This window comes from Haliotis rubra, unplaced genomic scaffold, assembly GCF_003918875.1.
Source record: "Haliotis rubra isolate DU_JTF1 unplaced genomic scaffold, ASM391887v1 Scf1778, whole genome shotgun sequence".
NCBI classification, from domain to species: domain Eukaryota; kingdom Metazoa; phylum Mollusca; class Gastropoda; order Lepetellida; family Haliotidae; genus Haliotis; species Haliotis rubra.
In genome coordinates this window covers 58,730-84,651 of record NW_025765756.1, presented here as the reverse complement: position 1 = coordinate 84,651, position 25,922 = coordinate 58,730, and the positions used below count along the sequence as shown (strand labels likewise).

Sequence of the window (25,922 nt, the reverse complement as noted above, 5' to 3'; positions counted from 1 at the left end):
ATCTATCTAACAAAGTGAAAGCATGTTTGCGTAATAATGGTGTCATGTCATCAACATTTGATTGCAATATCGGCGTGCCCCAAGGCTGTATACAAATGAATTGTAGAGATGCTTATCGTGAGCATCCGGATATTGTTACGGTATTTTTGTTATTGTTTGCTGATGATGCCATCAGTACCGTGAAGGGTCTGCAAACACACATTACCGTGTTGGGAAGCCATTTCCTTGGATTTAAGCTTAATATAAATACAAATAAAACAAAAGTTCTTAAGTCTTTAAGAATGGCGGTAAATTGTCCAAATCAGAAAAGAGTTTGTACAACTGAGAATACTTAGATGTTGTTGAAGGGTATACACATCTAGGTGTCCATTTTGCCGATGCCTTATCATGATATCAGCAGGCAAATAGTGTTGCCAGGGACGAAAGGTTTTTATGGGCATTTACAGGAATATAAAGAAATTGGGTAATGTAAATTTCAAAACATTTTTCAAAATATTTGAAACAAACCAATTCTGTTATATGAGGCATAAATTTGTTGTTTTTCTCGTTTGAAAGTATTGGACAAGTTTTACTTGTATGCATGTAAAAACGTTTAGGAGTTAAATCAAATACCCCAAATGTGATGATCTGTGGTGAATGCTGTCGCTTCCCTCTTTATCTAGAAGCACAGATAAAAGTTATCAAATACTGGGTAAAGCTCTTGAATATGCCTGCATCAAGATTTCCCAAGAAATGTTATAACATGATGTGTTTGTTTGACACCAACGGAAAATCAGATTGGGTGAAGAAACGTTAGAAATTTACGAAATAATTGTGTTTTTAGTGATGTCTTTATTTCACAAAAGATTATTTGTATGGGTACTATAAAGGTCATTTTATAATGCATTTTCCCCTCAAAACGATGCAGGATTTTCTCGAACATACGACCGGAAGTCAAAACAAAAAAAAGCAGTCAAGGGAGGCAACTCTGAAGTGCTATAAAAAGGCGTACCGCTAAAACTACCATTGCCATTGAACATATATGATGCGAGATGCGAACCAAAACCCAAACTCAAAACTTTAAACATTGTGACCCATAAAAACTATCACTTAATCAATGTGATATTACAAATTGTATTGCAATATATTGCAAGAAGAATTTTTAATCGAAAAACGACTTATAATCGCGTTAAAGCTGGACTTTTAGAGCAAAAACACAACAAAAAAACTATGCATGATTAAGCTATAACAACAATCTTTAATCATGACAAAATAGAAATGTAAATAATATTTGGCACAAATGAAACAAGGACATTTCCGAAGATTTCCGAGTGTTACGAAGTTTTCCGAATGCAAGTCAAAATACCGGTTTTTGATCAGCGTATCGCAATACGTATCGTTTTCATGTCTGAACCGGTAAATACCAGTAAACCGGTTATATTGCGCAGCCCTAAACATGACCAGAGCAAAGGTACTTATCCCAACCTCAATTTAACTCCCTATCTGCATAAACTGAACATCAAGGAATAGTTAAATGGCAGATCTAAACGCCAAAAAGAATGAACCACAGTAGTTTATTCAGAGAAGCAAATGTAGCAAAACATGACTCGTTTTCTAGTGCCCATAGCTATTGTCGTATGACGTTAAGACTCATTTTAGCTATTGTCGTATGACGTTAAGACTCATTTTCAAGATCCTGACAAACATTCCTCAAGAATAATAATGGAGCACATTATCAGTATCTGGATTAACCTGCATCAAATACAATAACACCCCTTGCGCTGTTCCCAACCTCGTTTTCACTTTGGCGAACGAAAGACTAACTTGGCTACAGACTGCCACTTGTTCTTGTAGTCACTACAGTAGAAACTGGGTGAACTTTCATGTTTTTGGCTCATCTTGACAACGAGCTCAATTTGGGTCAAGGGATGACCGATCGTTTAAGGCGCTGTAATAACGTGGGTATGCAGGAGGAGGAGGAGGAGGAAGAGGAGGTGGAGAAGAAAATCTGAATGACTTAAATTAACAAATCACAATCCAGTATTTACTGAAGTCATATGGTAGAATGACAGGTATAACATATCGGTATCATTTCTAGAGGTCCAAAACAGAAGAGAATGCAATTTCTGGAGGTTTACTTAAGTACTTTTTTTGGTATATACAGAATCTAAAGTTATCAAGAGTAGGGCGTGTAAAGACAAAGTAGATTTCAGTCCCTATACCTCATTTACATAACATACAAACCCTTTCATTTGTATCAAGCCCAACCAGACAATGCCACAACCGTAGGAGAATATAAGGTTCCGAATGTGTGAAGCCCATGTTATCTAACCTACATTGTCTAAGTGTAGGAGCATATATTATGCTATTTTCGGTACACGTTTTCATACGAGTCTAAACTTTTTAAGCAGAATTTAAGGCATCTACTTTGTGAAGCTATATGTAGTGTATATCTACCAAATTCAACATGTACCATAGTGGGTATACAGATAAGTGACATCTGATCACAGCTTCTACTGATAAATATGTATATTACATTTTCAGAGCCTGTTTGAGGTGGGGCCTGGAAGACGGGCCACTCCAGGGCACAGCACCCGCAACGAAACATGTGACATGGATGAGACTCTGGATTATACACCCGGTATGGCAATACTAGACAACCCTTGTGTTACCGTACCCCTTTATGTCTCTTTTAGCAGAACAGGAGAAGCTTTACTGTATGTGTAGTAGCACAGGACAAGCCTTACTGTGTGTCTAGTAGTACAAGACAAGCCTTACTGTATGTCTAGTAGCACAGGACAAGCCTTACTGTATGTCTTGTAGCACAGGACAAGCCTTACTGTATATGTACTAGTACAAGACAAGCCTTACTGTATGTCTACTAGTACAAGATAGCCGTCAGTGTGAGTCAGTGAGTCAGTGTCTAGTAGTACTAGACAAGCCTTACTGAATGTCTAGTAGTACAAGACAAGCCTTACTGTATGTCTACTAGTACAAGACAAGCCTTACTGTATGTCTAGTAGTACAAGACAAGCCTTACTGTATGTCTACTTGTACAAGACAAGCCTTACTGTGTGTCTACTAGTACAAGACAAGCCTTACCGTATGTCTACTAGTACAAGACAAGCCTTACTGTATGTCTAGTAGTACAAGACAAGCCTTACTGTATGTCTAGTAGTACAAGACAAGCCTTACTGTATGTCTACTAGTACAAGACAAGCCTTACCGTATGTCTACTAGTACAAGACAAGCCTTACTGTATGTCTAGTAGTACAAGACAAGCCTTACCGAAGGTTTACTATTACAAGACAAGCCTTACTGTATGTCTAGTAGCACAGGACAAGCCTTACTGTATGTCTAGAAGCACAGGACGAGCCTTACTGTATGTCTAGTAGCACAAGCCAAGCCTTACTGTATGTCTAGTAGCACAGGCCAAGCCTTACTGTATGTCTACTAGTACAAGACAAGCCTTACTGTATGTCTAGTAGTACAAGACACGCCTTACTGTATGTCTACTAGTACAAGACAAGCCTTACTGCATGCTACTACTACAAGACAAGCCTAACTGTATGTCTACTAGTGCAAGACAAGCCTTACGGTATGTCTAGTAGTACAAGTCAAGAGTTACTGCATGTTCAGTAATACAGAACAAGCCTTACTGTATGTCTAGTAGTGCAAGACAAGCCTTACTGTGTGTCTAGTAGTGCAAGACAAGCCTTATTGTGTGTCTAGTAGTACAAGACAAGCCTTACTGTATGTTCAGTAATACAGAACAAGCCTTACTGTATGTCTAGTAGTACAAGTCAAGCCTTACTGCATGTTCAGTAATACAGAACAAGCCTTACTGTATGTCTAGTAGTGCAAGACAAGCCTTACTGTATGTCTAGTAGTGCAAGACAAGCCTTACTGTGTGTCTAGTAGTGCAAGACAAGCCTTATTGTGTGTCTAGTAGTACAAGACAAGCCTTACTGTATGTCTACTAGTACAAGACAAGCCTTACTGCATGCTACTACTACAAGACAAGCCTAACTGTATGTCTACTAGTGCAAGACAAGCCTTACGGTATGTCTAGTAGTACAAGACAAGCCTTACTGTCTGTCTACCAGTACAAGACAAGCCTTACTGCATGTTCAGTAATACAGAACAAACCTTACTGTATGTCTAGTAGTGCAAGACAAGCCTTACTGTGTGTCTAGTAGTGCAAGACAAGCCTTATTGTGTGTCTAGTAGTACAAGACAAGCCTTACTGTATGTTCAGTACCACAGAACAAGCCTTACTGTATGTCTAGTAGTACAAGACAAGCCTTACTGTATGTCTAGTAGTGCAAGACAAGCCTTACTGTATGTCTACTAGTACAAAAAAGCCTTACCGTATGTCTACTAGTGCAAGACAAGCCTTACTGTATGTCTACTAGTACAAGTCAAGCCTTACTGTATGTCTAGTAGTACAAGACAAGCCTTACTGTATGTCTAGTAGTACAAGTCAAGCCTTACTGAATGTCTACTAGTACAAGACAAGCCTTACTGTATGTCTACTAGTGCAAGACAAGCCTTACTGTATGTCTAGTAGTACAAGTCAAGCCTTACTGTATGTCTAGTAGTACAAGACAAGCCTTACTGTATGTCTAGTAGTACAAGTCAAGCCTTACTGTATGTCTAGAAGTACAAGTCAAGCCTTACTGTATGTCTAGTAGTACAAGACAAGCCTTACTGTATGTCTAGTAGTACAAGTCAAGCCTTACTGAATGTCTACTAGTACAAGACAAGCCTTACTGTATGTCTAGTACCACAGAACAAGCCTTACTGTATGTCTAGTAGTACAAGTCAAGCCTTACTGTATGTCTAGTAGTACAAGACAAGCCTTACTGTATGTCTACTAGTACAAGACAAGCCTTACTGTATGTCTACTAGTACAAGACAAGCCTTACTGTATGTCTAGTAGTACAAGACAAGCCTTACTGTATGTCTACTAGTACAAGACAAGCCTTACTGTATGTCTAGTAGTACAAGACAAGCCTTACTGTATGTCTACTAGTACAAGACAAGCCTTACTGTGTGTCTACTAGTACAAGACAAGCCTTATTGTGTGTCTAGTAGTACAAGACAAGCCTTACTGAATGTCTACTAGTACAAGACAAGCCTTACTGTATGTCTAGTAGTACAAGACAAGCCTTACTGTGTGTCTACTAGTACAAGACAAGCCTTATTGTGTGTCTAGTAGTACAAGACAAGACTTACTGAATGTCTACTAGTACAAGTCAAGCCTTACTGTATGTCTACTAGTACAAGTCAAGCCTTACTGTATGTCTACTAGTACAAGACAAGCCTTACTGAATGTCTACTAGTACAAGACAAGCCTTACTGTATGTCTACTAGTACAAGACAAGCCTTACTGTGTGTCTAGTAGTACAAGTCAAGCCTTACTGAATGTCTACTAGTACAAGTCAAGCCTTACTGTATGTCTACTAGTACAAGACAAGCCTTACTGTGTGTCTAGTAGTACAAGACAAGCCTTACTGTATGTCTACTAGTACAAGACAAGCCTTACTGTGTGTCTACTAGTACAAGACAAGCCTTATTGTGTGTCTAGTAGTACAAGACAAGCCTTACTGAATGTCTACTAGTACAAGTCAAGCCTTACTGTATGTCTACTAGTACAAGACAAGCCTTACTGTATGTCTACTAGTACAAGACAAGCCTTACTGAATGTCTACTAGTACAAGACAAGCCTTATTGTGTGTCTAGTAGTACAAGTCAAGCCTTACTGTATGTCTACTAGTACAAGACAAGCCTTGCTGAATGTCTACTAGTACAAGACAAGCCTTATTGTGTGTCTAGTCGTACAAGTCAAGCCTTACTGAATGTCTACTAGTGCAAGTCAAGCCTTACTGTATGTCTACTAGTACAAGACAAGCCTTACTGTGTGTCTAGTAGTACAAGACAAGCCTTATTGTGTGTCTACTAGTACAAGTCAAGCCTTACTGTATGTCTACTAGTACAAGTCAAGCCTTACTGTATGTCTACTAGTACAAGACAAGCCTTACTGAATGTCTACTAGTACAAGACAAGCCTTACTGTATGTCTACTAGTACAAGACAAGCCTTATTGTGTGTCTAGTAGTACAAGTCAAGCCTTACTGAATGTCTACTAGTACAAGTCAAGCCTTACTGTATGTCTACTAGTACAAGACAAGCCTTACTGTGTGTCTAGTAGTACAAGACAAGCCTTACTGTATGTCTACTAGTACAAGACAAGCCTTACTGTGTGTCTAGTAGTACAAGACAAGTCTTACTGTATGTCTACTAGTACAAGACAAGCCTTACTGAATGTCTAGTAGTACAAGACAAGCCTTACTGCATGTTCAGTAATACAGAACAAGCCTTACTGTATGTCTACTAGTACAAGACAAGCCTTACTGAATGTCTAGTAGTACAAGACAAGCCTTACTGCATGTTCAGTAATACAGAACAAGCCTTACTGTATGTGTACTAGTACAAGACAAGCCTTACTGCATGTTCAGTAATACAGAACAAGCCTTACTGTATGTTCAGTACCACAGAACAAGCCTTGCTGTATGTCTAGTAGTACAAGTCAAGCCTTACTGTATGTCTACTAGTACAAGTCAAGCCTTACTGAATGTCTACTAGTACAAGACAAGCCTTACTGCATGTTCAGTAATACAGAACAAGCCTTACTGTATGTTCAGTACCACAGAACAAGCCTTACTGTATGTCTAGTAGTACAAGACAAGCCTTACTGTATGTCTAGTAGTGCAAGACAAGCCTTACTGTATGTCTACTAGTACAAAAAAGCCTTACTGTATGTCTACTAGTGCAAGACAAGCCTTACTGTATGTCTACTAGTACAAGACAAGCCTTACTGTATGTCTACTAGTACAAGACAAGCCTTACTGTATGTCTACTAGTACAAGACAAGCCTTACTGAATGTTTAGTACCACAGAACAAGCCTTACTGTATGTTTGGTACCACAGAACAAGCCTTACTGTATGTCTAGTAGTACAAGACAAGCCTTACTGTATGTCTAGTAGTACAAAACAAGCCTTACTGTATGTCTACTAGTACAAGACAAGCCTTACTGTATGTCTAGTAGTACAAGACACGCCTTACTGTATGTCTACTAGCACAAGAAAAGCCTTACTGTATGTCTAGTACCACAGAACAAGCCTTACTGTATGTCTAGTAGTACAAGACAAGCCTTACTGTATGTTCAGTAATACAGAACAAGCCTTACTGTATGTCTAATACCACAGGACAAGCCTTACTGAATGTCTAGTAGTACAAGACAAGCCTTACTGAATGTCTACTAGTATAAGACAAGCCATACTGCATCTTCACTAATACAGAACAAGCCTTACTGTATGTCTACTAGTACAAGACAAGCCTTACTGTATGTCTAGTGGTACAAGACACGCCTTACTGTATGTCTACTAGCACAAGAAAAGCCTTACTGTATGTCTAGTACCACAGAACAAGCCTTACTGTATGTCTAGTACCACAGAACAAGCCTTACTGTATGTCTAGTAGTACAGGACATGCCTTACTGTATGTTCAGTAATACAGAACAAGCCTTACTGTATGTCTAGTACCACAGGACAAGCCTTACTGTATGTCTAGTAGTACAAGACAAGCCTTACTGAATGTCTACTAGTACAAGACAAGCCATACTGCATCTTCACTAATACAGAACAAGCCTTACTGTATGTCTAGTAGTGCAAAGGACAAGCCTTACTGTATGTCTAGTAGCACAGGACAAGCCTTACTGCATGTTCACTAATACAGAACAAGCCTTACTGTATGTCTAGTAGCAAAGGACAAGCCTTACTGTATGTCTAGTAGCAAAGGACAAGCCTTACTGTATGTCTAGTAGCACAGGACAAGCCTTACTGAATGTCTAGTAGTACAGGACAAGCCTTACTGTATGTCTAGTAGCACAGGACAAGCCTTACTGTATGTCTAGTAATACAGAACAAGCCTTACTGTATGTCTAGTAGTACAGGACAAGCCTTACTGTATGTCTAGTAGCAAAGGACAAGCCTTACTGTATGTCTAGTAGCAAAGGACAAGCCTTACTGTATGTGTAGTAGCACAGGACAAGCCTTACTGTATGTTCAGTAATACAGAACAAGCCTTACTGTATGTCTAGTAGCAAAGGACAAGCCTTACTGTATGTCTAGTAGCACAGGACAAGCCTTACTGCATGTTCAGTAATACAGAACAAGCCTTCCTGTATGTCTAGTAGCAAAGGACAAGCCTTACTGTATGTCTAGTAGCACAGGACAAGCCTTACTGTATGTTCAGTAATACAGAACAAGCCTTACTGTATGTCTAGTAGCAAAGGACAAGCCTTACTGTATGTCTAGTAGCACAGGACAAGCCTTACTGCATGTTCAGTAATACAGAACAAGCCTTACTGTATGTCTAGTAGCAAAGGACAAGCCTTACTGTATTTCTAGTAGTACAGGACATGCCTTACTGCACGTTCAGTAATACAGAACAAGCCTTACTGTATGTCTAGTAGCAAAGGACAAGCCTTACTGTATGTCTAGTAGCACAGGACAAGCCTTACTGTATGTTCAGTAATACAGAACAAGCCTTACTGTATGTCTAGTAGCAAAGGACAAGCCTTACTGTATGTCTAGTAGCACAGGACAAGCCTTACTGCATGTTCAGTAATACAGAACAAGCCTTACTGTATGTCTAGTAGCAAAGGACAAGCCTTACTGTATTTCTAGTAGTACAGGACATGCCTTACTGCATGTTCAGTAATACAGAACAAGCCTTACTGTATTTCTAGTAGCACAGGACAATCTTTACTGTATGTATAGTAATATCCTAGAGCGACGAAATCGGAGAATAATACCTAAACCTGGTCTGACAAGGCCCCGAACCTTGTCATGAGAAAGACTTTCTTGTTGTTTCTCTGCGTGGTGCTCGTCATTAGATGACTTAACACGCACTGGCAGACGTGAGTTTAGTTTACTTGAAATCAGGTCACATGATGTAACTTGTTTTGCAGGGAACACTCATCACGTGACCCCAGTGTGTCCGGCTGCGCCCCCACGTGTGCGTAAAGCTGACGTAACAAATGGCAGCCGGGTTTTAGGAAGTGTTAGAACGTACACGTGTCACCGTGGACACCTGGACACGTCAGCGGAACTGACCTCGGCCCAGACAACATGCCTTCACAACTCAAGCTGGAGTTTCACGTCACTGAAATGTTCTGGTGAGGTTGAGGTTCATCTCGATGCAGCCTACCTTAAAGGATTGCCGAGTCGTAAATACTGAGCTAACCATTCGCTCAGTTTGTATTTCCTGTCCTTGTAGGTCGAATGATTGTGATTGTTTCGAGCCAGCCATGTCCTAGCTGGTCCTGTGTCGCAGGAGTTTGTTGTTTTACGTCGATTTTATCCATTTACTATACTGTGAATTATCAGTGATAGCGCCTGTATCAGGGCTTTTCCTTCAGCAATGTCCCCGCTCAAAGATGGCGGTCTGTAAGTAATCGAACCTGGACCAAACAATGTAGTCGTTGACAGCATGAACATCTGTCTACGCATTAGGGGTGCGATCACATGTGTCAACCAAATCAGCGAGCCGGACCACCCGATTCTGTTACTCGCTTACTACAAGCATATGTTGGTGAAGTCCAGTGGTGGTATCGTCATGGAGGGCAGGGTAAACTAGCGGTTGATTATGAGCAATCCCCCACACCTTCGTGGGCCAATCACTGAACAGCTTATCACTGTGCAGCCAACAATCACTGAACAGCCAATCATTGAAAACCCAATCACTGAACAGCCAATCACTGTACAGCCAATCACTGAACAGCCAATCACTGTAGAGCCAATCACTGAACAGCCTATCACTGTGCAGCCAACAATCACTGAACAGCCAATAATTGAAAAGCCAATCACTGAACAGCCAATCACTGTGCAGCCAACAATCACTGAACAGCCAATCATTGAAAACCCAATCACTGAACAGCCAATCACTGTACAGCCAATCACTGAACAGCCAATCACTGTACAGCCAATCACTGAACAGCCAATCACTGTACAGCCAGACAGTTTAGATTAGTATTCTTTCATGAGAAGTAAGATATATATACTTCTTTATTTCCTCCAGTAATGAAGATTTACAACAAAGAATGAATATGGATTATGTACAACAAACACAAACATTTAAAAAGGAGTTGGACGGATAGTTAGAGGGATAGTCGCATTGTACAGGGCAGGTAACCAGATGGATAGTTAGAGGGACAGTCGCATAGTACAGGGCAGGTAACCAGATGGATAGTTAGAGGGATAGTCGCATAGTACAGGGCAGGTAACCAGACGGATAGTTAGAGGGACAGTTGCATTGTACAGGGCAGGTAACCAGATGGATAGTTAGAGGGATAGTCGCATAGTACAGGGCAGGTAACCAGATGGATAGTTAGAGGGAGAGTCGCATTGTACAGGGCAGGTAACCAGATGGATAGTTAGAGGGATAGTCGCAAAGTACAGGGCAGGGAATCGAACCTGGGTCCCCGACGCAACGAGCGAACGCCCCAACCAATAGGCCACCCCACAACCCGACGAAACAGAGACGGGTAAAGAAGGGCAGAGATGACAGACAGATATAAATGTAGAGAAAGGGGCACCTAGGCAGACATGGTATCAATTTCCTTTTCACATGATTCCTCATGCAATCTCCGCACTGCACTGGCCCGATATGTCGAGGTACCGGCGACACATGGCTGTCACAGACCGGACAACTGTTAAAGAAGATGTTCTTTCTCATCAGCACATTGATTTGATTTAAACATATTAGGGATTAGGAACAAGCTATCCGACTTAGGTAACATCTCCCGAGTATTTACAACATGATAAATATACAACAAGATACATGTAATATAGAAAGAAATTTAGTACAGAAATGGTAGAGACCTATGTATAGAGATAGTTATTTGCACATATGAAACTTTTTACAGCATTCAAGAAAATCGCTTGCTATTTCATATGTAATGCTGGGCCCCGTTCCTCAAAGCGATCGTAGCGCTAAGATGATCGTAACTCCCATACTTTAACATAGACTTACGACAGTCGTAGCGCTACGATCGCTTTGAGGAACAGGGCCCTGAACTGCTTTAAATATTGCATGATTTTGAGTATATAATAAGTTCTTGCTGCCTTTAAATAATAAATCTAAATTTAAAGCATCATCATGCACTTGTAATTTTCAAAGGTTAAACATTTTCGTTCTGTGTTCGTTATAGGGAACACTCCCACATTCACATTTTGAGTCTGACCTAATGCCAACATTACATAATTCGTAATTCAGTTCACTTACATGATATCGTAAACGAGTATGAGCCAGGAGTGCATTTTGTTGGTATTGTCTCATAAATCAATTCAGTAAGCTGTTGTGCACATACTGTAAATGTGAAGTTTACATTCCAATGTGCTTGGCGTCTTCGCATCACGTGAACATCCGACCCATAGCTTTTGAGATATTATGTGAAACATGTGCTTTACATGTGCATTCCTCTATACTAGCGTATTGTCACATGTGTGGACAAAAATATTACAGATTTGTCTTGGATCCAGGTGGTGCTTAATTATTGCTCATGTCTATGTACATGAGTCTGGCCAGTGTGGTTGTATTTGTGAAGCAAACAAATCTGTTCCCGAAAAATATATAAATATGTCTTACTGGTTTACCCTGAAATAAACGTACTCTGGAAATAAATTGTTGGGGAGAAAACAGTTTGGCTCCTGCTTGTTTGAAAGCAGTGACCAAAGAACTATTGATAGGAATCTCCATGCATGATCATTTATGAAATGTTCGCTCCACAAACTGTCTTGAATTAAATCCTGCTTGTGTTATTTCGGTCAAGGGCCCTGGATCAGGGAATCGACACCGTCAAGGAAAAAACCAAAAACAAAGTGGCTGAATCGACGCATCCTCCGTCAAGTCACGTTTGCCGACACCATGGTGTTCCTAGTGAAGACCTGTAACGACGCCGACTTAACCTTAGACAGCAATGTTCGGCGTTACAAGTACAACCCTAACGTCATCGTCGGTGGTTTCAACAACACCACGTCTGTGATCCGATTGTGTGACAGTCGCCACCATCTCGAAACAGCCATCTTGACCTGTTCCCACTTCCGGCCTTTCTGGATCTCCTGGAAGGGTCGACTTGTCGCCGTTGGCAAGGGGACACAGGTTGGACGAGGAGAGTTCATGAGGTGCTACCTCATGAAATATCAACGTTTTAGAAAAATTGGTATATCGACCTTCATTAATAATCCTGGAGCTTGGTTATTTAAAAAGAGGCGTTGAGAGCGGCTGTCAGCAGTATGCATGTATATAATTACTAGGGGATTCTAAATGTAAAGGCAGCGTATGTACATCTAATTAGGACTTTGTGTGCATGTTGATCGGCAAGAATAAACAAATATCACATATATACTCTTTCTTATCAATGTTTCCTAATTGTGGCACCTGATTAGTGCAAATCTCCAGTAGGGTATCACTGCAAAGGGATGTACAACAAGTAGCGTGACTGTATGTATACCAGGAGAAAAACGTTTGTACAGATGCTTCACAAGGTGATGTTAAATGCCTAGTGTAAGGCAGGTATTGTACAGGTGATGTTAAATGCCTAGTGTAAGGCAGGTATTGTACAGATGCTTCACAAGGTGATGTTAAATGCCTAGTGTAAGGCAGGTATTGTACAAGTGCTTCACAAGGTGATGTTAAATGCCTAGTGTAAGGCAGGTATTGTACAGGTGCGTCACAAGGTGATTCTAAATGCCTAGTGTAAGGCAGGTATTGTACAGGTGCTTCACAAGGTGATGCTAAATGCCTAGTGTAAGGCAGGTATTATACAGGTGCTTCACAAGGTGATGTTAAATGCCTAGTGTAAGGCAGGTATTGTACAGGTGCTTCACAAGGTGATGTTAAATGCCTAGTGTAAGGCAGGTATTGTACAGGTGCTTCACAAGGTGATGTATGTGTAAGGTGTGGGTATATATTGAGTGTGAAGAGAAGGTGGAGGTATGTGTAAGGTCTGGGTATATATTCAGTGTGAAGAGAAGGTGGAGGTATGTGTAAGGTGTTGGTATATATTCAGTGTGAAGAGAAGGTGGAGGTATGTGTAAGGTCTGGGTATATATTCAGTGTGAAGAGAAGGTGGAGGTATGTGTAAGGTCTGGGTATATATTCAGTGTGAAGAGAGGGGGAAGGTATGTGTAAGGTCTGGGTATATATTGAGTGCGAAGAGAAGGTGGAGGTATGTGTAAGGTGTTGGTATATATTCAGTGTGAAGAGAGGGGGGATTATGTGTAAGATGTGGGTAGATATTGGCGTTATAACTAGATAATTGCAGGCAAATGTTTGAAGATATGTTCAGTATGATTATAGGGTACAAAAGAACAACGTACACGCATTGAGGCACACTACGGCAAATATATACTGTCATAGACGTATCGACATTCATTTCACAGGGGCCATGTCCTCCCAACACATTCCACTGACACATGACACACTGAGGCTTATTGATCACTGCTGGCGTCGACATATACCGCCGCAGCTTTAGACCCAACGTTGGATATATCTGCATCCACCATCAACACAGTTCCACGTCGTGACGTCAGGCAGTGTCAGTGATCACGTCGTCAGCGGGAATGTCGCACACTGCAGTGGAGATGACTGTCAATTTGGAGGAATAACGACTATTTCACTGAAGACATTATTTGTGCTTTCACAGTGCACCCAGGCAGTTACCTCCCCTGGTAATCTGTCGTTGAAGGTATACGTCAGTGTGTTGTTAAATGTTATCTGAAACATACCAAAACAGCATAATATGATATCATCTTGTCCGTGCACTTTGTTACAGTTAATGAAGAACTCCCTGATGGGTGCAAGCGACTACATGATCCTAACAAAACGTCCACAGTATGATTCCGACCTCATCACAAGTATATCTATGAATACATCATGCCACTATATGTGTCAAACACAAGCAAGTGCAAGTAATTTTTTCACCTGACCAAATAAGGCAAAAAGTCACGGATAGAATAGAATAGACTGACTGAGTTTGGTTTTACGCCGCTTTTAGCAAAATTCCAGCAACATCACGGCGGGGGACACCAGAAATGGAATAGAATAGAATAGAATAGAATAGAATAATACTTTAATGCCTTTTCAGGAATTTGTGCTACATCAGCAGAGCTACTGACACATTAGAGATATACTAAACATATTTACAGAAATTCTTTGATTTAGGTATCTTCACATTTGTTTAAGAGAGATATGGTACTTCGAATAAAGAATGTACAGGCTCTCTTAGTTTTCACAATTGGAACTTTGTATCGGCGGCCTGAAGGGAGAAGGTTGTATTCCGAATTTAAGTAGTGAGTACGGTCAGATATGATTTTGACAGCTTGATTCACGATTTGCCGCTCATATATTGATGATAAACATTCAAATCTGACTCCAGCGATTTTACTTGCAGTGTTAACAATTTTGTCTATTTTAGATTTGAGATGAACTGAGAGAGACCCGTACCAACAATGGAAGCAAAATGTTAAAATACTCTGAATAGATGCTACATAAAAAGATGACATCACAGATGGGTTAACATTAACAGATCTCAGTTTACGCATGAGAGGAAGACGTTGTTGACACTTTTTGTATAGGGCTTCAGTGTTAGAGCTCTAGTTCAGCTTAGAGTCAATGAAGGTTCCCAGTTACTTATACTCCGGCACTGTCTCAACACATTCACCGTTGATTATCACTGGAAGCAGTTCTGTGGGTTTGCTCCGAAAGTCAATTATCAGTTCCTTTGTTTTGTGACATTTAAGAGTAAGTGGTTTTCTGCACACCAAGTCGTAAAATGATTAATGTCCTCTTTATACAGTTCTTCAGAATGAGTGTCGTTCAGTTTGCTGCATCATCTGCGAACTTTACAGTTGAACAGGTTGAATTCGAGCTTGCACAATCATTAGTGTAGAGGGTGAAAAGAACAGGAGATATTACACAGCCTTGTGGTGCACCAGTGTTGGTGGTCCGTTTACTCAATACAGCCCCGTTAACTTTCACGTACTGCTGTCTGTCCACAAGAAAGTTTTCGATCCACTTGATGAGGTATGAGTTAACGTCCATGTCTAACAGTTTCTGTATCATGATATGTGGCTGGATAGTGTTGAACGCAGATGAAAAGTCAACGAAGAGGATCCTGATGTATGACTTAGGTGTCTCTAGATGTTTATAGACATTATTCAGGAATGACAGTGTGGCATCAACAACTCCTCTCCTTGGCCTGTAGGCGAACCTGTAGGTCCAGTATGTCGGCAACTTCCTGACAGAGATGTCTCAACAAAATGCGTTCCAGCGACTTCATTGCTATAGATGTGAGAGCAACTGGCCTGTAGTCGTTGAGTTCTTTAGGTTGTGTCTTTTTAGGAACTGGTACAATTTCTGATGTTTTCCAGACCGAAGGAATAACGTGTGTATTCACTGAGAATTGAAACAATCTAGTGATGTGTATAGATGATTCTTCAAAAACGTTTTCAAAGAATTAACTGAGGCTTAGAATGTTGTAACCTAGAGTAAACAACACGTGAGCAAAAGTCGACTGAAGTTTTTAGAAAACATGCGCTGACTCTACCTCAAACCAGATACCACATGTTGGCTACTCCAACATGTGGTATCTGGTTTGAGGTACAATCTGCGCGAAAGTTGACCTTCGGAGAATTGAAATCATACCTTCTGTCACACAGACTTTCAGAGAACGAATTGCCATTAAACATGAACCAGATAGGACTGGCTCATTGTGACTGGTCCAAGTGGGTGCATCAGGTAACAAGTATGGGGTATTTGATCATTATGTAACGACATCAGGAAATCGATATACCCAAATCTTAATTTCCAGTTGACCAAATTCCACTGTTTCCTTTTTCAATCCAAGCAGGAAAAGTACCTAAAGTACCTATTTCGCCAAAATGTGATATTCCCAAATTTTACATGGACGACGTTTAAGTCCGACATATCGTATTCTCAGTATACTTCAGAGGACATTTGCCTCTATTTTTGGCAAAACTGAATCCCTGGTTGAAACATTCGACAAACCCATTCCGACATTTTGTCATAATCATCAAATGATTATCTGTTAAATCATGAGGCAACCTCATTTAGGCATCTTGTTATGACCAATAAGCGAGTCGCTGGTTAAACCACGTGGCAATCCCACTCAGAAACGTGGTCATTATTATCAACTGGGTCAAAAATGAAACACCGTCATTTGTCCCTCACCTGGTGTGACGTTGCACTGTCGCGCAGAATAGTGACCTCGAAGTCATGACCCCTCTCAAAGGGGAAGTAACTGGAGGTGTCAATCGTCTCCTCGGCTTGCCAGTTGGGAGCTGCAACGTTGATAGATAGAGTCCTGTAGTCCATGTTGATGACGACATGCATTAGAAACCAGGTAGGCTTGGGTTTTAGGTTGATCTTGAAGCGGGTTTCACTGGGAGACAGAGAAGAAGTCAATATCAGGTGCAGCTGTACCAAACTAAGCAGACGCAGGAGGTTTGTGCTATCGAGTGTATTGCATGTATACTTCTGGAATAATGTAACTGTGCATGATTTAATGTTATGCCATTTTATAATGCAAAAAGATAATAACATGAGTTGTGGTGTGAGTAGGACGTTAACTGGGCGGGACGTTGTGTGAGTAGGACGTTACCTTGGAATGACGTTGTGTGAGTAGGACGTTACTTGGGAGTGACGTTGTGTGAGTAGGACGTTACTTGGGTGGGACGCTGTGTGAGTAGGACGTTACTTGAGAGGGCCGTTGTGTGAGTAGTACGTTACATGGGCGTGACGTTGTGTGAGTAGGACGTTACCTGGCTAGGACGTTGTGTGAGTAGGACGTTACCTAGGTGGGACGTTGTGTGAGTAGGACGTTACCTGCGTTAAACATTGTGTGAGGAGGACGTTACCGGAGAGGGACGTTGTGTGAGTATGACATTACCTGGGTGGGACGTTGTGTGAGTAGGACGTTACTTGGGCGGGATGTTGTGTGGGTAGGACGTTACCTGCGTTGAACGTTGTGTCAGTAGGACGTTACCTAGGCGGGATGTTGTGTGGGTAGGACGTTACCTGCGTTGAACGTTGTGTCAGTAGGACGTTACCTGGGCGGGATGTTGTGTGGGTAGGACGTTACCTGCGTTGAACGTTGTGTCAGTAGGACGTTACCTGGGCGGGATGTTGTGTTGGGTAGGACGTTACCTGCGTTGAACATTGTGTGAGTAGGACGTTACCTAGGCGGGATGTTGTGTGGGTAGGACGTTACCTGCGCTGAACGTTGTGTCAGTAGGACGTTACCTGGGAGGGATGTTGTGTGGGTAGGACGTTACCTGCGTTGAACGTTGTGTCAGTAGGACGTTACCTGGGCGGAATGTTGTGTGGGTAGGACGTTACCTGCGTTGAACATTGTGTCAGTAGGACGTTACCTGGGCGGGATGTTGTGTGGGTAGGACGTTACCTGCGTTGAACGTTGTGTCAGTAGGACGTTACCTGGGCGGAATGTTGTGTGGGTAGGACGTTACCTGCGTTGAACGTTGTGTCAGTAGGACGTTACCGGGGCGGGATGTTGTGTGGGTAGGACGTTACCTGCGTTGAACGTTGTGTCAGTAGGACGTTACCTCGGAATGACGTTTCCTCTCAGCAAGACAGACCATCCGATGTTAAATTCGCAAGGAACAGGATAGTCAGTTTCAGAACTCTGGAATGACAGACGAGACAGGTTTCCGGAATGTTGCCGGTATGATTAAGGTATTTACGTATTCCTGGATACATTCTGTGATGAGTGCCATTGTAACAGTAATAACATATTTAGTACTATTTTTGTGGAAGCAACAATAGTGGTATTAATGTGATGGCTATATTCTTTACTTCATGAATAATTTCAAAGAATTTAGGTTTCCGTGAAAATGGATCTGTGTCAGCTCATATGAATTACTGGAACAGGTCCAAATCCTGTACCACTTGGGGGGTAATGGGAAGGAAACTATAGTAAAATAGTCATTATGAGGGCGAATGCGGGATACGAACCCGTGATTAGAGGAGAAATTGAGATCCCTGTCTTGATTTCACCAATTGTTCCTCGCTATGTGATTTTGTTAAAGTCACTTCAAAAGTGTTTCTAACGCAAAAATATATAACAAAAAATAAGAAATGGGATCTATCACTTCAATTTGGCAATAATTATTTCAGTGGACATTACAGCCAGTCAACATACCGGGTTTATCCATCGATACTGCTTACAGGCTGTGCTGTGCCCTACCCAACTTCCGGCAGAACATGTGCTGACATTGCTCCCACACAACCGGAAGTTGACAGGACACGAATACGAGGCTATTGCTCCGGGGTAGCGGCCGTCGTACTCTAATGTGGCATTCGTGACGGTAGGTGGCGCTCCGCAACTTACATCATCTGTCAGGTTGAAAATTTTGATGCAGGGGAAAGTTTACATACAAACATATGACAAATGTCGAAGAAAATATCTCCATGAGACCTGTCACCTCGTCAACTATGATTCTGACTTTGCAGTGGAACTATTATCATTGATTTGAGCGGCTGCAGAAGACAAACTCACCTCTCTACATAGGAATGACAAATGCATGATATGATATGACGAAAGATTAATATAGTCTTGTAATTGCAGACTGACGAAGATATAACATGGAGTTGAAAAAAGACATCTGGTGTCGGAATTAAGCTTTTCAGATATTCTCTGGCCTAACGCCTAGTGTCTGAATATTTATGATTTTGATAGAAACACATACATCATTTTAATTTGAAAATGAGTCCCAGTAAGATGGGAGATTCAGAACTCTATTTAGATTTGGGGCTCTAGCATTGCAGAAAGGGCTGGGCGGAAGGGAAAATGACACGGTTGGGTGACTGTGAGACAGACTAGATATCCTCTTTCACTGACCTTGCACACAGATGGCGAGTTGGGAGCGGTCGATGTCACACCTTTCCATGGCAGGGAAAGTCACATTTCTGCAGGGGCCGCTCAGAGACTGATGAGTAAACACACAATAACTAACCCATCCACATATCTAATGTAACCAATACCCGAGTTTAATACACACATCTAACAGGCTAAATAGTCCAATGACATTGGTTAAAAGGCTCGTATTCACGGCAGTGTGCCACTTTAAGTGACAGTTTAGAAGTTGTAAAAACCAGTGGAGACATGCTTCAAATATATTTCAACTTCTGTAAAGAAAAAGTAGTTTATGCCATAAGTCGAGGTAGCGTTCAGGTAATAGGTTATTTTTTGTTTGTATATAAATTGGTATGAATGGATAGAGTGTTTGCATTTAAGTAGCAAGAGTGAGTGTATAAATATTAAGTGCAAAAGATATGTGTACTAAGTTTGTATGCAAAGTGTCAGGTTTTGAGTATTTTGTATCAAATTGTGAATGTGTGAGTTAATGTATGTATAAAAATGTGCATGTATGAGTTTAAAAGTAAGAAAGAATTTTGGTTATGACAATGTTAAAATATCAGAAAGAGAGAGAGAGAGATTTATGAGATGATTCAGTTACCTGAGGCTAAAGCAAGTCGGGTAACTCTAGTTGGGGCCTGAGAAGCACATGGGTGACTGAGAGGCACATGGGTGAGAGACAGCTGTGCAGTGAGAGTGTCTCACACATTAGATTTGATGATGTAGAAGGTCAAACAAAATGGTATGTACTCCAACTTATTCTTATATGTATTTATTTGGGTAGCATTATGTTAATTTGGTAATTTTGAATGTCTATATTTTGCTTTTGAAGGTTACTTTGTCAGTGAATGAATGTCAGCCATTTTCTGCATTTTCACTGTGGACTGAAACTTATGATCCTTTATTTTTGTTATTTCAGTTAATCTTCAAAATTGAACATCTTCACACTTCCATATCGTAATATTCAACATATTATCATGAGGAATAAAATTTGAGGAATTGACATTTGTTTTCAATTGGATTTTCAAAAAGAAAACTAGAACTCTACAGTGTTCATAATACAAACTGTATGTTCTGGGATATATCAAAGCAGACGGCAAACACTTTCAACAGAACATGTCAAATGTATGGTTCTTTGGTACTGAAACTTTCAACAGAACATCTCAACAGACTTTCCTCGTTTTCAACATTCAACAACAGTTTCGCGAAATGGGCAAACAAATGTCACCTTACGTCAACAGTAAGGTCAGGCTGGCCCATACTTTCAAACATCTTGGTTGTATTTACCTTTGCACATTATGCTGCATCGTTTATCAGAACTTACTCGAGAGTCTTGTGTCTTCTCATCGTAGATGCTAATCGGGTGGTATAGTTCAAGGCGTGTCGAACCCCTATCGTCTGTACGACTAATTTTACACGATATTTGAGGTGACATGTCAGCTCATATGGAAAACTAACAAGAGAGAGAGAGTGAGTGAGTATGGATTTACGACGCTTTTAGCAATGTTCCAGTAATATCACGGTGGGGGACACAGCAATTGTACCCATGTGGGGAATCGAACCCGGGTCTTCGGCGTGACGAGTGAACGCTTTAATTTAACCACTTGGCTACCCTACCACCCCAAAACTAACAAGAAAGTAGAGGTGAGTGACAGGGCAAGCGAACAGATCGATGTATCACTATCGTGACAGACATGTAATGCATTCCAGTGTCAACGGAGATATCATACAAGCCCAGTACTCATAAGAGTTGATACAAATGATGAAAATGTAAGTCACGTCATAAACTGCGATAGTATCTATTGACAGTTTCTGTACATACCTTTCCTTTTGGAATGGCAGTAACGCATGTGTACGTACATGCATGTTAATTGTATATATTTCTCAACATGCGGCCTACTGCTTTCTTCCAAACACCCAGTGTGGCCTCAACTTAGACCTTGATGTTAGACCCCTGGATTATCAAGGCGAAAATGATGATGGAAACTACAATAGACCTAAGGACATATATTAACACTCGAAAACCATAAAGTTTCGACACAGATAGAAGTTAGTCCTATTGAAGCAGGACTAGCTTGTCACTAAATTACTGACCCTTGAAGGTCCGGGTTAGAATATTGATCTTCAGTAACCCATGCTTGTCGGAAGAGGCGACAAACGGGATCGGGTGGTCAGGCTCGCTGACTTGGTTGACACATGTCATCGGTTCCCAGTTGCGTAGATCGATGCTCATGCTGTCGATCACAGGATTGTCTGGACCAGACATGATTATTTACAGAGCGCCGCCATATAGCTGGAATATTGCTCAGTGCGGCGTAAAACTAAACTCACTCACTCACTTAATTACAGTCATGAAAATATACGAGACTTGACTGAAGTGCGTCATAACCTGACCTCAGGTCATCCCCATAGTAACGCCAATCACATAGGACCACAGCTTTCCCACCCAAAGGTACGTGAGAAACAACATTGGCTTCCAGATAGCGTTCCACCTTCGCGAACTCATGTCGATTTTCGTTTGTAATCACATTTTTGAAATATTAATGGCTAGGGCTTGAATTTCAATACGGTCCTTCGTTAGAATGGACATACATTATGGATAACAACTTCTTTATTACGAGAGTGCGACGTAACGATACAGATTATTGTACAGTTGTGAAGTAAGTTGTCCTGTACAGTTGTCATTCCTGCTTGACAACGGTACAAGAGTTTGTATCGAAACGTCTCACTCTCGTAATAAAGTAGTACATATCCTTACAGGTTGTCTATTTTGTACTTCCCAGCTTCTGAAATGCCACTCAAAGAAGTTAGTTCGTGGTTAATTGAGGAATGTATTATTTGAAAACGAACAATTATTTTCAAATGAGATTCATCTATATCAATCACGTGAGAGAGTGCTTGTGTATGCGTGCGTGCGTGTGTGCGTGCGTGTGTGCGTGCGTGTATTGGGCTGACATCTAGCAACGGGCTTTCACCGCAAACACACCGTCAGCCACAACAAACACGCCAGGCACTGTCAACTCCCAAGGTTTGCGTGTAAATAAGGCATGCTTAGGTAGACGTGTCTTTGCTGTTCATACGAGTCCCAGTGACAATTAGTCGATGACATCATCATCTGTTCAGAACAGTGATTTCATGGCCTGCCTTTTATAAATTATACATGGAATTGTGATTACTGCCTCTGCTGGTATCGCTCAGTGATCTCCCCAGCCCTCATTGCCAGGTCTCGGAGAATGGCACCATCACCCATCCGTGAACATTGCGTTACAATATCAACATTGATCAGTTCTTATTCTGATCATCGACTATCGATACACATTTCACCATCAGCGGGGCGCTGCATTCCTTGCACCAATCAATCAATCAATGAAGCGTGTAAGTTATGTGATTGAAATGGTGCGCTCATTTCATAGACACGCAAGAAAAGACACAAAGTGGAATTCATAATGACAGAAGCGTGAGAAGGATTATTCAATTTATCATTTGAAACTGGTAATGAATTGGCAACAGATCGAAATTTGTGTTATTAAAATTATAAACGGGACGTACACTGAGAAGCTTCAAAGGAGTCTGTTCGATCCACAAGTACATTCTTGGGACCATGCAGAGTTCGTAATCTTACGACGTCATTGTGGGACAAACACACCAGACACAGCTATACACGGGACAAAGATAACAAGGACAATTACACCAGAGATACCTTTATAGGGGACACAGATAACATATACAGGACATATACATACGGGACACAGACATAGGACATATACACCAGACATAGCTACATACGGGACATAGATAACACAGGACATATACACCAGACATAGCTACATACGGGACATAGATAACACAGGACATATACACCAGACATAGGGACTACATACGGGACATAGATAACACAGGACATATACACCAGACATATACAGCTAGCATACGGGACATAGATAACACAGGACATATACACCAGACATAGCTACATACGGGACATAGATAACACAGGACATATACACCAGACATAGCTATACGGGACATAGATAACACAGGACATATACACCAGACATAGCTACATACGGGACATAGATAACACAGGACATATACACCAGACATAGCTACATACGGGACATAGATAACACAGGACATATACACCAGACATAGCTCCATACGGGACATAGATAACACAGGACATATACACCAGACATAGCTCCATACGTGACATAGATAACACAGGACATATAAACCAGACATAGCTCCATACGGGACATAGATAACACAGGACATATAAACCAGACATAGCTCCATACGGGACATAGATAACACAGGACACCATACACTCCACATAGCATAGATAACACAGGACATATAAACCATAAGCTCCACAGGACATATACACCAGACATAGCTCCATACGGGACATAGATAACACAGGACATATACACCAGACATAGCTCCATACGGGACATAGATAACACAGGACATATAAACCAGACATAGCTCCATACGGGACATAGATAACACAGGACATATACACCAGACATAGCTCCATACGGGACATAGATAACACAGGACATATACACCAGACATAGCTACATACGGGACATAGATAACACAGGACATATACACCAGACATAGCTACATACGGATAACACACACAGACATATAGATAACAGCAGGACATAACATACACCAGACATAGCTACATACGGGACATAGATAACACAGGACATATACACCAGACATAGCTACATACGGGACATAGATAACACAGGACATATACACCAGACATAGCTACATACGGGACATAGATAACACAGGACATATACACCAGACACAGCTACATAGATAACATAGATAACACAGGACATATATACACCAGACATAGCTACATACATGGACATAGATAACATAGGGACATATACACCAGACATAGCTACATACGGGACATAGATAACACAGGACATATACACCAGACATAGCTACATACGGGACAGATAACACAGGACATAACACAGGACACATAGATAACACAGGACATATAGACCAGACACAGCTACATACGACTGGACATAGATAACACAGGCCATATACACCAGACATAGCTACATACGGGACATAGATAACACAGGACATATACACCAGACATAGCTACATACGGGACATAGATAACACAGGACATATACACCAGACATAGCTACATACGGGACATAGATAACACAGGACATATACACCAGACATAGCTACATACGGGACATAGATAACACAGGACATATACACCAGACATAGCTACATACGGGACATAGATAACACAGGACATATACACCAGACATAGCTACATACGGGACATAGATAACACAGGACATATACACCAGACATAGCTACATACGGGACATAGATAACACAGGCCATATACACCAGACATAGCTACATACGGGACAGACCCGTGAAGATCCGGGGTAGAATAGGTCTTCAGCAACCCATGTGCTTGCCATAACAAGGCGACTATCTTGTCGTGTCGTAGAGGCGACTAACGGGATCGGGTGGTCAGTTTCGCTGACTTGGTTGACAAATGTCATCGGTTCCCAATTGCGCAGATCGATGCTCATGCTGTTGATCACTGGATTGTCTGGTCCAGACTCGATTATTTACAGACCGCCGCCATATAGCTGGAATATTGCTGAGTGCGGCGTAAAACTAAACTCACTCACTCACTCACATACGGGACATAGATAACACAGGACATATAAACCAGACCTAGCTCCATACGGGACATAGATAACACAGGACAAATACACCAGATATAGCTACATACGGGACATAGATAACACAGGACATATACACCAGATATAGCTACATACGGGACAAAGATAACACAGGACATATACATCAGACATAGCTCCATACGGGACATAGATAACACAGGACATATAAACCAGACATAGCTCCATACGGGACAAAGATAACACAGGACATATAAACCAGACCTAGCTCCATACGGGACATAGATAACACAGGACAAATACACCAGATATAGCTACATACGGGACATAGATAACACAGGACATATAAACCAGACATAGCTCCATACGGGACATAGATAACACAGGACATATACACCAGACATAGCTATACACGGGACATAGATAAAACACGACATATACATCAGACATAGCTACATACGGGACATAGATAACACAGGACATATACACCAGATATAGCTACATACGGGACAAAGATAACACAGGACATATACATCAGACATACCTACATACGGGACATAGATAAAACAGGACATATAAACCAGACATAGATACATACAGGAAAAGATAACACAGGACATATAAACAAGACATAGCTACATACGGGACATAGATAACACAGGACATATACACCAGACATAGCTATACACACGGGACATAGATTACACAGGACATATACACCAGACATAGCTACATACGGGACAAAGATAACACAGGACATATACATCAGACATAGCTCCATACGGGACATAGATAACACAGGACATAAACACCAGACATAGCTATACACGGGACATAGATAACACACGACATATACATCAGACATAGCTCCATACGGGACATAGATAACACAGGACATATACACCAGACATAGCTACATACGGGACATAGATAACACAGGACAAATACACCAGACATAGCTACATACGGGACATAGATAACACAGGACATATACACCAGACATAGCTACATACGTGACATAGATAACACAGGACATATACACCAGAGATAGCTACATACGGGACATAGATAACACAGGACATATACACCAGACATAGCTACATACGTGACATAGATAACACAGGACAAATACATCAGACATAGCTACATACGGGACATACATAACACAGGACATATACACCAGACATAGCTACATACGGGACATAGAT

At 41.2% G+C, this 25,922-nt stretch overlaps 2 protein-coding genes across 2 annotated transcripts in view; one reads left to right on the top strand and one right to left on the bottom strand.

Annotated features, from left to right (window-relative positions):
- The first annotated feature begins 8,464 nt into the window (after positions 1 to 8,464).
- LOC124273183 lies at positions 8,465 to 12,446 on the top strand. Its single transcript, XM_046708400.1, has 3 exons — positions 8,465 to 8,483; positions 8,900 to 9,223; positions 11,879 to 12,446. Exons 1-3 carry the CDS (start codon positions 8,465 to 8,467, stop codon positions 12,322 to 12,324), a joined length of 789 nt encoding a protein of 262 aa, XP_046564356.1. The 3' UTR covers positions 12,325 to 12,446.
- Positions 12,447 to 13,042: 596 nt separating this feature from the next.
- The window catches only part of LOC124273186, a 28,023-nt gene continuing 15,143 nt past the window's right edge, over positions 13,043 to 25,922 (bottom strand). Inside the window, exons 2-6 of the mRNA XM_046708403.1 lie at positions 18,986 to 19,073; positions 18,287 to 18,480; positions 17,691 to 17,770; positions 16,300 to 16,510; positions 13,043 to 13,824 (exon numbers count right to left, since the gene is read on the bottom strand). Of these exons, the coding sequence (XP_046564359.1) occupies positions 13,699 to 13,824; positions 16,300 to 16,510; positions 17,691 to 17,770; positions 18,287 to 18,480; positions 18,986 to 19,073 (699 nt within the window). The 3' untranslated portion in view covers positions 13,043 to 13,698. The remainder of the gene's footprint in view (positions 13,825 to 16,299; positions 16,511 to 17,690; positions 17,771 to 18,286; positions 18,481 to 18,985; positions 19,074 to 25,922) is intronic.